We start from the raw sequence: 13,439 nt of genomic DNA, 5'->3' as shown, positions 1-13,439 counted from the left end.
TGCCTCCCCTCCTCCATATTCACCCTTCTGCAATAAAGAAGATTGTCGCCCATGTACACTTCAGATTCACCCTGCAGTACAAACTTGTCAAATGTAAAAAATGAGGCCGTCAATGGCACCTTTATTTCCTCTGTTGTGTATCAAGTGACAGAACAAAGGAGTATAGCCAGAGGCAATGGTAACTGTAAGGGCAGATATCTCTTAAAACTGACACCAGTGACTTTTGCGAGGAATGAAAGGCCGGTATTGTTAGTGCAGGAATGCCAGCGGGCTGGCCCAGGACCTTTCCGTGACCTGACGTCGATCCCATGTGGTTTACCTTTACATCACCAGAGCTGCTTTGCTCTAACAGTGCAGTAACCACAATCAGCGCTCACTGGAATATGTCCAGCACTGATATGGTTTGAGGAAGAGAGAGGGGGAATGAGCTGAGCTGGCCAAACTTACTGCAATGTCCCGAAGTCTCCAGCAATTAAAGATTCATCTCTCGGACACTGCTGTGAGCAACACTTGGGGAGCAAAATCACAGGATCGTTAAAAAAAGATTTTGTGTTTTGTTCTTATTTTCTTTGAACACTTTCATTTATTAGTTATAGAAATATTGAAGATGGGACCAAAGGCTGTTTGATTTGGTGGCGGGGGGGGGGTGGGGAGGAGGGGTGGGCGTTGGAGGCCATTTGATGAAACCGCCAGGAATATGACCAACCCGAGATGGCAACTCAGGGATGAGTGCTTAATTAGGATTGGAGTTGACGAGCCGCAAGGGGCAGTGGCAGATAGAGTGAAATGTAGCAAAATTACTCAACAAAAACGGCAAAATGAAGTACACCAGGATTTGCAGAAACTGCAGGAAAGATGTGCACAGCTGACTGCCTATTTTCATATTGTGACTGCGCCTCTGCTCACTCGTATCCTCATGGTGTCAGCTGTGGCTCAGTGGGTAGCACACTCGCCTTCAGAGTTAGAAGGTTGTGGGTTCAAGTCCCACCCCTGGAACTTTGAACCCATAAAGTTCTGACAGTGCTGTCTTTTGGGTGAGGCATTAAACTAAGGCTCCAACTGCCCTCTCAGGTGGATGTAAAAGATCCCATGGCCATTTTTGAGTTCTCCCTGATGTTCTGGTCAATATTTATCCCTCAATCAACATCACTAAAACAGATTATCTGGTCATTATCACATTGCTGTTTGTGGGAGCTTGCTGTGCTCAAATTGATTGCTGCGTTTCCCACATTACAACAGTGAATACACTTCCAAAGTTCTTCATTGGCTGTAAAGCGCTGTGGGACGACCGGTGGTTGTGAAAGGCACTATATAAATGCAAGTAGCAAATAGAACTGAATGGCTGCAGGTCCAAGGAGGAAACTGGAATGGGCACGGCTACAGCAAGCAAACTTGATCCATCTTACTCAACACATTGCACCCAGTTTTGGATGGCACTGGTCTGATATAACTTCCAACTCCAGGTTGCAAAAGACAGAGATGCCGCACTCGATTTTATTTTAGGCTGCGGAATGTCTACTCACCCTCCTGCCGAGGATCTGATTGATGGCTGCGCTCTCTTTCAATGTGCACTCCGCCACCACGTTCGCTCTCATCTCCTTCATGTATAACATGAAGGCATTGAGAGGCTTTTTGATGTGAGGTTTTTTGGCCTCTTGTTCCTTCCTCGTTTCATGGTGAGGTTTTCTGTCAGCAAAAACAAAATATAATGTTCACCAACTGAAATCATTCTCACGGTTGGAACAATGACTAAAACACTAAATCATTCTGCCTCTCCTCCGCCTGCCCTAACAATGCAAATGTAAATTTGTACAGCTTCCTAACATAGGAAGGAACAGGAGTAGGCCCATTCTGCCCCTCGAGCCTGTTTCGCCAATCAATTAGATCATGGCTGATCTGTATCATAACTCCACCTACCCGCCTTGATTATGTAACACCTAATACCCTTGCCTAACACAAATCTATCAATCTCAGTGCTGACATTTTGAAGAATGGTGCCCTTAACTCCTCCCGAACAAAAAAAAAATTATCAGCAAATCTCCAAAGTGTCAACCTACATGTTCATGAGTTCAATCTCGTTGTGCATGGGTTCTTGTTTGATTTGGTGGTTCACAATGGCTGGGTGTGGAATTCCAGTTGTATGAGGACTTGGGTGACCAGATACCATGGGATGTGAAAACCTGAATTGAGGTAGATAACAAGAAATTAAATTGAACACAGCACCGAAGCCCCTAAAACTGGACTGCGGTCTTTTGGGACTGAATGTACACGAGACGCGAGAAAGCAGCGATAGCAAGGGCTGGACAAAGCACGGCTGCAAATGATCACATAGTGGGTGTATAAATGCAGACATATATATCAAACCCGGTTACAAGCAACATCACCCAGTGCTACGCAGAATATCTCATCCAGGCTATGAACGATCGTTTTTAACGTTCAACTGAGCAGTACTCATATCCTAAAGGATGGTGTAATGTATGCACCTGTGAGTATGCTCACAGGTTTATAGAGTTGTTGAGTGGGAGTGGCTTAGCCAGTCACGTGATGTTCACAAGACTCAATAAAACCCCAGCCAGTTTGGTTAGGGGAATCCATGATGAGGCAAGTGGTTGTGAGCCTGGTGGATGAACTGGTAATGTGTAGTGTGATAGTTAAACCTTTGTTAATAAACCAACTAGTTCTTAATAGCAATGTGTTGCTATGAATTCTTAAGCAAAGAACCCATGAAGCAAATACATTACAGATTGCAGTCTTCAAAATGACCCAATCTTTATCGAATTAAACCTTCGGAAGGTGGTGTGTGTCTAAACCAGGCTACAATGTGCGTCTGGCCAAACAGTACATTCCCTCGTGGCAATAATCTGAGTTGTTGGCGGCATGGTCATTGGAGAGTGGCGCTCGTGTAGACAACAGCACCTTGAATGCTGCTCATTATCTGCGCAGTAGCTCTCTGGTTCCAATTGGGCTTGCTGCGGATCCAATGCAGGTGTTGTGTTTCGGGCTGGCTGCAGTGGCCGCTGCTGGGACCCGGGAGAGAGCTGGGTCTCGGCAGATCGTTGGAAGCGTGGACTTTGCCTTCTTTATGCCGACGATCTTCACCTGCCGCCGACGATCCAGTATTAACGTGGAGGTATCATCAAAGAAAGGTTCACTGCAGTGCGGAACACTGCAAACAATCCCAGCCAGCAGAGGTCACGCACTCGGTATGATAATGATGAGTTTTTGGGGGTTGTGGGAGGGTGGATAATGTTAAAGGAACAGGTGAAGCTCAGGTTTATTTGGTGCCACAGCTGAACACAGATATCGAAAGCAGACGCGTTTTATTGGGAGAGTCCAGCTGGGTCAATTCTCCAGCGAATCATCATCATAGGCAGTCCCTCGAAACAAGGATGACTTGCTTCCACACCAAAAAGGATGAGTTCACAGGTGTTTCAATAAAGGACCTAATATTCCAGGTCCTGAACTACATATTGAAGGGTGGAAGATGCCTGTGCGTGGATTTTTTTAACCTGTGGTGGCCGTTGCACACCAGCCACCGCACGGGCTCGACAGAGCTAGGTCTTAGTCCAGTGGCAAGGATTAACCAAGACGACTGGAGACCAGCTCTGTTGTACGGATCTAGTGCGCACACATATCGCAGTGTGGGCTGGCCCATTCTGCCCCTGGGCCCCTGGCCCTGAACTCACGCCTCTCCTGGGCCCCAATCACATCCTTCCACAGCCCCATGGCAACAAACATAAAAGGGCAACGATTATCATTGAGTGTTTTCCAGTGTTAAAATATAGTTAACGTGCATCGCAACTTGTCGATCGTGAATAAGGAGTGACTCAACCAAGTGGCCACAGAGCTCTATTTAACGCTCTGCTGTGCAACAGGGTAATGTTGCCAGCTCACTCAGAGACTGCCTGAGGGCAGTGCACCAACATCTCGTGTCGTAAAGCACCCAACAAAACCTGCGCCTCGATCAAAGGATGTTCAACCGGGCTCAGCGTCACCTAGAGGAAAGAAAACTGTATCCTTCATTTATGGAACGCCCATCTTTATCCATCACTCTTTGCAACATGAGGGAAATGAGGACAGGCGGGTTGCGTGAAAATAAAGCACATTTAAGACGAAACAGCAGCGACAACCCACATAGGCACAGGTCCAGGGAATGTCTGGTCAGAAGCTTTTAAGCATTACTGGCGAGAGCTTTCCTTTCTGTAATTATTCATTTTAAAAACAGCACGACACCCAGTTTAAAAATAAGGTTCTATTTCTCCAACGCTAACCTTAGCTTTGAGGGGTGGGTTGAGGAAAGCGGGGTAGGAGAGAGCGGAGGAAAAGGGCGCTTCCTGTCCCCTGTATTTACCGAGAGCAAGCAATTTAAAGCATGTTACGTCCGTTTTCTTTCACAACTGTCAGTCACGCACAAAGGTGTGATTCCCACAGGCTAGAAACTGCGATCAGAGTCACAGTTACAGGGACCACGTGTCAACTGTGGAAGTAAACAAGCATCAAATGTATCTTGCCCCTCACACTGAAATGTGGGAAATCACTTCACACGTTTGACGCCCAGTAACGGTTGGATGGGCAAATATAGCAACCATTCTGTACTAGCAGCCGCTCACAGCCCAGTGGTGAATGCCCCATCTATTCGGTATCGGTGGGGCGCACTGATGACGAGAATAACAAGAGATTGCCGAGCTCCTCTTCGAATGGTGAATGAGGTCTTCATCCAGCTCCTCGTCGAAAGGTGAATGAGGTCTCGATCCAGCTCCTTGTCAAATGGTGAATGTTTCCATCCAGCTCCTCGTCGAATGGTGAATGTTTCCATCCAGCTCCTCGTCGAATGGTGAATGAGGTCTTCATCCAGCTCCTCGTCGAATGGTGAATGAGGTCTCGATCCAGCTCCTTGTCAAATGGTGAATGTTTCCATCCAGCTCCTCATCGAATGGTGAATGAGGTCTTCATCCAGCTCCTCATCGAATGGTGAAAGAGCTCTTCATCCAGCTCCTCATCGAATGGTGAATGAGGTCTCGATCCAGCTCCTCATCGAATGGTGAAAGAGCTCTTCATCCAGCTCCTCATCGAATGGTGAATGAGGTCTCGATCCAGCTCCTCATCGAATGGTGAATGTCTCCATCCAGCTCCTCATCGAATGGTGAATGAGGTCTTCATCCAGCTCCTCATCGAATGGTGAATGAGGTCTCGATCCAGCTCCTCATCGAATGGTGAATGTCTCCATCCAGCTCCTCATCGAATGGTGAAAGAGCTCTTCATCCAGCTCCTCATCAAATGGTGAATGAGGTCTTCATCCAGCTCCTCGTTGAATGGTGAATGAGGTCTTCATCCAGCTCCTCGTTGAATGGTGAATGAGGTCTTCATCCAGCTCCTCATCGAATGATGAAAAAGCTCTTCATCCAGCTCCTCATCGAATGGTGAATGAGGTCTCGATCCAGCTCCTCATCGAATGGTGAAAGAGCTCTTCATCCAGCTCCTCGTCGAATGGTGAATGATATCTTCATCCAGCTCCTCGTCGAATGCTGAATGAGGTCTTCATCCAGCTCCTCGTTGAATGGTGAATGAGGTCTTCATCCAGCTCCTCATCGAATGGTGAATGAGGTCTTCATCCAGCTCCTCATCGAATGGTGAATGTCTCCATCCAGCTCCTCATCGAATGGTGAATGAGATCTTCATCCAGCTCCTCGTTGAATGGTGAATGAGCTCTTCATCCAGCTCCTCATCGAATGGTGAATGTCTCCATCCAGCTCCTCATCAAATGGTGAATGAGGTCTCCAACCAGCTCCTCGACAAATGGTGCATGAGGTCTCCAACCAGCTCCTCTTCGAATGGTGCATGAGGTCTCCAACCAGCTCCTCTTCATGAGATCTTCCAAATCCACATCAGCCCATGCAACAGGCAGGCGGGACCTTGGTTTTTAATGTCCACTTTGTAATCTTAGTAGAACTTTTTAAAAGCTCAGATTATTTGAGGTAAAATAAACTTTTCCCTTTAATAGCGCCCCATCCAGTCACAGGCACAGCACGTTCCCAATCTCAGCTAGGGGGGTGTGCTAAATGGAGGGGGCAGGGTTTGCTGATGGGAGGGGAGGTGATTGCTGAGTGGGTGGGGTGGGGGAGTGGGGTGCTGAATGGAAGGGGTGTGGTTTGCTGATGAGAGGGGGGGTGATTGCTGAGTGGGCGGGGTGGGGGGGAGGGGGAGGGGGCAGGGTTTGCTGATGGGAGGGGAGGTGATTGCTGAGTGGGCGGGGTGGGGGGGAGGGGGAGGGGGCAGGGTAGATGCTGAATGGAAGGGACGGGGTTTGCTGATGGGAGTGGGGGGTGATTGGCGGGCGGGTAGCGGGGGTGGTGCTGAATGGATGGGGAGGCGTCTACCGCAGGGTTGGAGGAATAAACGGCGGCTCAAATGACCCTTATACATCTCCTGGTGGTCTGTTCCATGGCAGCATTGGCAGGGAGGGGGTGGAAAGTGGTCACACCCTCTCGATTATGGGGGGAGGACAAGTATGTGGAGCAGTGAGTGGACCAGAACATGAAGAAAACAAATTTGACAAACGGGGAAACTTTGACAGGCGATTGAACAGCAGCCACACGTAGGCAGAGCGCATTGACGGTGCTCGACATGGCAGCTGACATGTTGCAGGGCTGGCTGTCGATGCACTGAGTCTCTCGATTGGTTCACACAGGGCTCGCACACTTTTCTGTTCCCTGACCTCCCTTTCTGAAGTCCGACCCGGAAATGATCATTTCAATTCGAATAATTTTGTTTCAACGGTTCAGTTTGACCGACTCTGCAAGCGGACAGGATAGTTTAAAAAATATGTATGTCAAATTAATGTTTTGCTGCCTGATAATTCCCATCTGTGAAAATTCACACAGTTATGTCCCAGATATTTATATAAGACTGTGTGTTTTAAAAAAAATGTAACTTCAAAGTATAATTAAGGGATAGTGCTTAATTATTGAGTGAAATTAAGCTATCCTGCCCTTGCAATTTTGTGCAACAGAAAAACATGAAAGAAGAGCAGTGGGAAAAGTTGTTTTGAGCAATTAAAAGCTAAACTACACATCGGTCTTTTGTTGTTGTTGTTCTGTGGTTAAAATGGATTATACTATAATAATTGTGCTTTCAATCAGATAAAAATTCTAATTAATTTTAAGTTTGATGCTCATGGCCATTTTTGAATATCTGTACAGTTGAATGAATGGCTATTATATGTTTCCTATCCATTGTTTTGAAGAGCATCAGTTTAACACAATGTTATCTCAATTAACTTGAATTATCCTCCCGATTCAATGACCAATTGCGACAGGGCAAACTCAAAATGGCCGCCACCCCACATCATGTCTGCCATTACACTTGCCCCATTGGCCTCAATCGGCGCTACTCAAGCCAGTAGCCGGCCAGAGGGACTGGCCTCCCATTGATCTCCCTCCTGGAAGGGTTGAGTCCCAGCTGTGGGGATAGGATCGGGGCCTCGTCGGGAGAGCGGGGAAGTCTGCGGACTGGAACCCCGCTGTTGTAAGGCATGTTGGAGCAGCAACTCGCTGTGCCACCTTGTTAAACTCCCCCCGGACCAGTAAACTCATAGGAATGTCATTTTATCATGGGGGTACCATGGATTAGTAATGATTAAAATACCAAAAAGCGATTCAAATCATAGTAAAGACCATGAACAGCAGTGGATCGGTTTTGTGGTAGCCTAGCTGCATTTATTTTACTGAATTCTTTTCACCACCCCTTCTCTCACCTCCCTTCTGTTCCTATACCTGCTCCTTCACCTACCTCTATCTCTCTCTCCCATTTTAGTCTCTTTGTTTGATTTTTTAAATCTCACTTCCATCTGCTTCTCTCACTTCCCTGCATTCCTTACCTCTCTCCATATTTCTCACTTTTCCCTCCATGTCTTTCTATCTCATTTCCCTGGTTCTTCTCTCCCCTTCATCTCTCTCGCATTCCTCCAGCTTGCTCTTACTCCCTCTGTCTCCTTCTCTCTCCCCTTCAACTCTCTCGCATTCCTCCATCTCTCTTGCACTCACCCAGTGAGTTGTGGAATTCTCTGCCACGAAAGGGTTGTTGAGTCCAGTTCGTTGGACATATGCAAAAAGGAGTTAGATGTGGTTAAAGGGATCAAGGGGTATGGAGAGAAGGCTGGGGTGAGGTACTGAGGTTGAATGATCAGCCATGATAATAGTGAATGGAGGTGCAGGCTCGAAGGGCCGAATGGCCTGCTCCTGCACCTATTTTTTATGTTTCTATGTCTCTTTCTCTCTCCCCTTCATCTCTCTCATCCTCAGACTCATTTCCCTCCATTTTTCTCTCTCTCACATTCTCCCCTCCATCTCTCACTATGTGCCCCCTCCATCTCTCTCTCTCACACTTTGGTTTGTCGAGCGGAGGAGTTTAATGTGATTGACACGGACTCCGATTAATTGAGAAGAACCATTGAACAACTTATTATTTTTAATAAGAAGCATTAGTTAGTGTCCATGGCAAAATTATTGGTTAATACTACTGGAACGAGGGAAAGGCTTGTAAATAATAATTTGTAACAATTACTTTAGCTTGGGCTGCTTAAAATGACTAAATATTTTTCCCTGTGTATTTTCTGCGATATAATTATGTATGTGTAACTTATTGTGCTGAGGAGGCTGGACTTATCGACATTTTGTCGATAAGGCCTTAGCTCACTGTCAGCGAGATATTTCTGTGCTAATGTAACACTGTCCAGGTGACGAGCAAATACTGTGTGACACAGGCATTAATTGGACCCAGTTAGCAGATAAGCAAAGGTAAGTTCAGTCGCAAGCAAGGCAACAGCTTGCCCTTTCATGTCAGCAGCCTCTCAGCAGTCTTTCACCCGCTGCACCTACCTAGATATGAAAGTGTTGATGGGAAGTGGTGCTGGGTAGGATTGTCTGCATCCACTTGTGGCTGGACACACAAGCTGACCTTGCCTGGGGTCAGAGAGAAAGGACCCAAATCAGCTAGCTGGCTTTTGTTTCTGCAATACTCAGTTCTCTTAGCAACTAAGAGCATGTCTTTACAGCTACATTGTACATAACCCGAACCCCCCCCAAAATAAAAACAGCCTCCCTTTATCCAAATAAATCACATGAAAGTTTCTGAGTTCTAACAATGGGCCCACCACTCAAATGTTAGCTGCGCAGATGCTTCCTGGCCTGCTGGGTGTTTCCAGCATTGTGTTTTTGTTTCCGGTTTTGTCTGTGAGTTTATGTGCGCATGTGCACATTTCTGTGTGTGTCAGTGAGTGTGTGTGTGAGTGTGTGTGTGAGAATGTGTGTGTGAGTGTGTGAGAATGTGTGTGTGAGTGTGTGTGTGAGAATGTGTGTGTGAGTGTGTGAGTGTGAGTGTGAGTGTGTGTGAGTGTGAGTGTGTGTGAGAATGTGTGTGTGAGTGTCCGTGTGTGAGTGTGTGTGAGTGTGTGAGAATGTGTGTGTGAGTGTGTGTGTGTGTGTGTGAGTGTGTGTGGATGTGAGTGTATGTGTGAGGTGTGTGTGAGTGAGTGTATGTGAGTGTGTGTGTTTGAGTGTGTGTGTGTGAGTGTGTGTGTGACTGTGTGTGCGTGTGTGTGTGTGAGTGTGAGTGTGTGTGAGAATGTGTGTGCGAGTGTCCGTGTGTGAGTGTGTGTGAGTGTGTGAGAATGTGTGTGTGAGTGTGTGTGTGTGTGAGAGTGTGTGTGGATGTGAGTGTATGTGTGAGGTGTGTGTGAGTGAGTGTATGTGAGTGTGTGTGTGTGTTTGAGTGTGTGTGTGTGAGTGTTTGTGAGTGTGTGTGTGTAACTGTGTGTGCGTGTGTGAGTGTGTGTGTGAGAGTGTGTGTGTGTGAGAGTGTGTGTGTGTGAGTGTGTGCGTGTGTGAGTGAGAGTGTGTGTGTGTGAGAGTGTGTGTGTATGTGAGTGTGTGTGTGTGTGTGCGGATGTGTGTGTGTGAGAATGTGTGTGAGTGTGAGTGTGTGTGAGTGAGTGTGTGAGAATGTGTGTGAGTGTGAGTGTGTGTGAGTGAGTGTGTGAGAATGTGTGTGTGGATGTGAGGATTAGGCACGAGTGAGGTTCCAGAGGTACCTGACACCCAGAGAACCAAACCCCAGCAGTGGTCAGTGTGTACAGGAGAGAGGAAGATAAGGGGAAATGAAGTTACTGTATGGAAATTGAGATAGATGGTGAGATGGTGGGCCAAGTGTTGAGTTAAATGTTCTATTAAAAAGGGACAGACCAGTTTAATTTAATGGCCTTTTCCTAGTCCTTAAACTGGTCTTTGCCAGCAACACCAAACAGGCTCATATCAAACCGACAGCCCGTTTACACCGTGCTCAATGGAATCGAAAACCTGATGCAGTGCGAAACAGGCTTGCCCATTCGCTAGGAGCGTATTGGCCAAGACTAATTTCATTTCCCATGCGTGTGCCAGTGCACTGTCCCATTCCAGAGACTTGAGCACATAAATCTAGGCTATCACTCTCAGTGCTGTACTGAGGGAGTGCCGCACTGTCGGAGGTGCCATCTTTCAGAAGGGACATTAAACCGAGGCCCCGTCTGCTCTCTCAGGTGGACGTAAAAGATCCCACAGCACTACTTCGAAGAAGAGCAGGGGAGTTATCCCCGGTGTCCTGGCCAATATTTAACCCTCAATCAACATAACAAAAACAGATTATCTGGTCATTATCACATTGCTTTTTGTGGGAACTTGCTGTGTGCAAATTGACTGCCATGTTTCCTACATTACAACAGTGACTACACTCCAAAAGTACTTCATTGTCTGTAAAGCGCTTTGGGACGTCCTGAGGTTGTGAAAGGCGCTATACAAATGCAAGTCTTTCTTTCTATCGCGACACCATCTGGGATGCATTTTGACTGCCTTGAAAATTTACTTGGCGCTAAAATGAAATTACGGAGTTGATAGCCCGCTACAATTTTTTTGCCCCTCTAAATTTAGCAATTAAAGTCTTACAACGGTTGCAATGCAGTGTCAATTTCAAAGTCTTGCAACAGCTTAAAAAGAAAGAGAGGGACTTGCAGTCGCCTTGCTCAGGTTCAAAGGAAAGCAGGGGCTTACCAGCTGAGAGGAGGCGTGATCTGTCCAACAGCACCTGGAGACAGTGGATAAAAGGTGGGGATGTCAGGACCTGGGGGGTCTCTGTGCATGCCTGCAGGGGGGGAGGAGGGGTTCAGGCGAGAACAAAAACACAAGTATATTAGATTTCCACAAGTCATTTCAACGCAATTAAGCACGAATGAATAGGATGTGCATCAGACAAGAAATAATCAGAAATTACCTTTTCAACTCTTTTCTTTTAAAAGCACAACCTCAATGGCACTGAAGATAACCATTATTTACTTAAGACTAATGACGTTACTTGTGTTTCAACTTAATTAGGATAGATTAAGCCATTATCTATCTCAGAAATGAAATTTGGTAAATGTTTTTCTTAATTGTCTTATCTGGGAAGTGCATCATATAAAAAATGTTTTGAATATTAGTATTGAAGTGGTTCCTTTGACGTTTCATCTTTAACGACGGTGAATTCATTTGCTAGTCCCCAGTTGACAATAACCTCGGCAGACACCCGAATGAGAGAGCTAGAATCAACATCACTTCAGTTTTTAAGATAATTATTCGTCCCGCATGAGATGTTACAATTGCATGTCTTTTGGCCTCCCCAATCGAATCATCAATTTTAGTGATTTCAGTTCAAAGAAATCCCCTAACACAGCGCGAGAAACAAATGTCTTTGACTTTTATGCGATACCCCATGATATGTAGCACAGGATGTGTTTATCGATCAAATCAAATCTGTTGACTGTTCAAAATCGGTCTCATTTAGTGTCTGCTTGTTTGGATGCCTGATTTGCTTTTTGCTGTCTCACTCAAATTATTAAAAATAAGGATCAACAAAGTTATTTAAATATTTATGTGTAATAAGAGAGGATTAATTAGCAATCTCGTTGTGCAAGGCCCCTTGGGGAAGAGTGACCATAATATGGTGGAATTCTACATTAGGATGGAGAAGGAAACAGTTAATTCAGAGACCATGGTCCAGAACTTAAAGAAGGGTAACTTTGAAGGTATGAAGCATGAATTGGCTAGGATAGATTGGCGAATGATAGTTAAGGGGTTGATAGTGGATGGGCAATGGCAGACATTTAGAGACCGCATGGATGAACTACAACAATTGTACATCCCTGTCTGGCGTAAAAATAAAAAAGGGAAGGTGGCTCAACCGTGGCTATCAAGGGAAATCAGGGATAGTATTAAAGCCAAGGAAGTGGCATACAAATTGGCCAGAAATAGCAGCGAACCTGGGGACTGGGAGAAATTTAGAACTCAGCAGAGGAGGACAAAGGGTTTGATTAGGGCAGGGAAAATAGAGTACGAGAGGAAGCTTGCAGAGAACATTAAAATGGACTGCAAAAGCTTCTATAGATATGTAAAGAGAAAAAGGTTAGTAAAGACAAACGTAGGTCCCCTGCAGTCAGAATCAGGGGAAGTCATAACAGGGAACAAAGAAATGGCAGACCAATTGAACAAGTACTTTGGTTCGATATTCACTAAGGAGGACACAAACAACCTTCCGGATATAAAAGGGGTTAGAAGGTCTAGTAAGAAGGAGGAACTGAGGGAAATCCTTATTAGTCGGGAAATTGTGTTGGGGAAATTGATGGGATTGAAGGCCGATAAATCTCCAGGGCCTGATGGACTGCATCCCAGAGTACTTAACGAGGTGACCTTGGAAATAGCGGAGGCATTGACAGTCATTTTCCAATATTCCAGAGACTCTGAATCAGTTCCTATGGATTGGAGGGCAGCCAATGTAACCCCACTTTTTAAAAAAGGAGGGAGAGAAAACGGAATTATAGACCGGTCAGCCTGACCTCAGTAGTGGGTAAAATGATGGAATCAATTATTAAGGATGTCATAGCAGCGCATTTGGAAAGAGGTGACATGATAGGTCCAAGTCAGCATGGATTTGTGAAAGGGAAATCATGCTTGACAAATCTTCTGGAATTTTTTGAGGATGTTTCCAGTAGAGTGGACAAGGGAGAACCAGTTGATGTGGTGTATTTGGACTTTCAGAAGGCTTTCGACAAGGTCCCACACAAGAGATTAATGTGCAAAGTTAAAGCACATGGGATTGGGGGTAGTGTGCTGACGTGGATTGAGAACTGGTTGGCAGACAGGAAGCAAAGAGTAGGAGTAAATGGGTATTTTTCAGAATGGCAGGCAGTGACTAGTGGGGCTACCGCAAGGTTCTGTGCGAGAGCCCCAGCTGTTTATATTGTACATTAATGATTTAGACGAGGGGATTAAATGTAGTATCTCCAAATTTGCGGATGACACTAAGTTGGGTGGCAAGTGTGAGCTGCGAGGAGGATGCTATGAGACTGCAGAATGACTTGAATAGGTTAGGTGAGTGGG

The 13,439-nt window shown here is 45.9% G+C and overlaps 1 protein-coding gene across 1 annotated transcript in view; it reads right to left on the bottom strand.

Annotated features, from left to right (window-relative positions):
• The window catches only part of lef1 (lymphoid enhancer-binding factor 1), a 172,117-nt gene that overhangs the window by 67,106 nt on the left and 91,572 nt on the right, over positions 1-13,439 (bottom strand). Inside the window, exons 5-8 of the mRNA XM_070866057.1 lie at positions 11,079-11,169; positions 8,877-8,960; positions 2,058-2,180; positions 1,524-1,686 (exon numbers count right to left, since the gene is read on the bottom strand). Of these exons, the coding sequence (XP_070722158.1) occupies positions 1,524-1,686; positions 2,058-2,180; positions 8,877-8,960; positions 11,079-11,169 (461 nt within the window). The remainder of the gene's footprint in view (positions 1-1,523; positions 1,687-2,057; positions 2,181-8,876; positions 8,961-11,078; positions 11,170-13,439) is intronic.

Source organism: Pristiophorus japonicus, chromosome 2 (assembly GCF_044704955.1).
Source record: "Pristiophorus japonicus isolate sPriJap1 chromosome 2, sPriJap1.hap1, whole genome shotgun sequence".
Lineage (NCBI taxonomy): Eukaryota > Metazoa > Chordata > Chondrichthyes > Pristiophoridae > Pristiophorus > Pristiophorus japonicus.
This window is presented reverse-complemented; position numbering and strand designations above follow the sequence as displayed.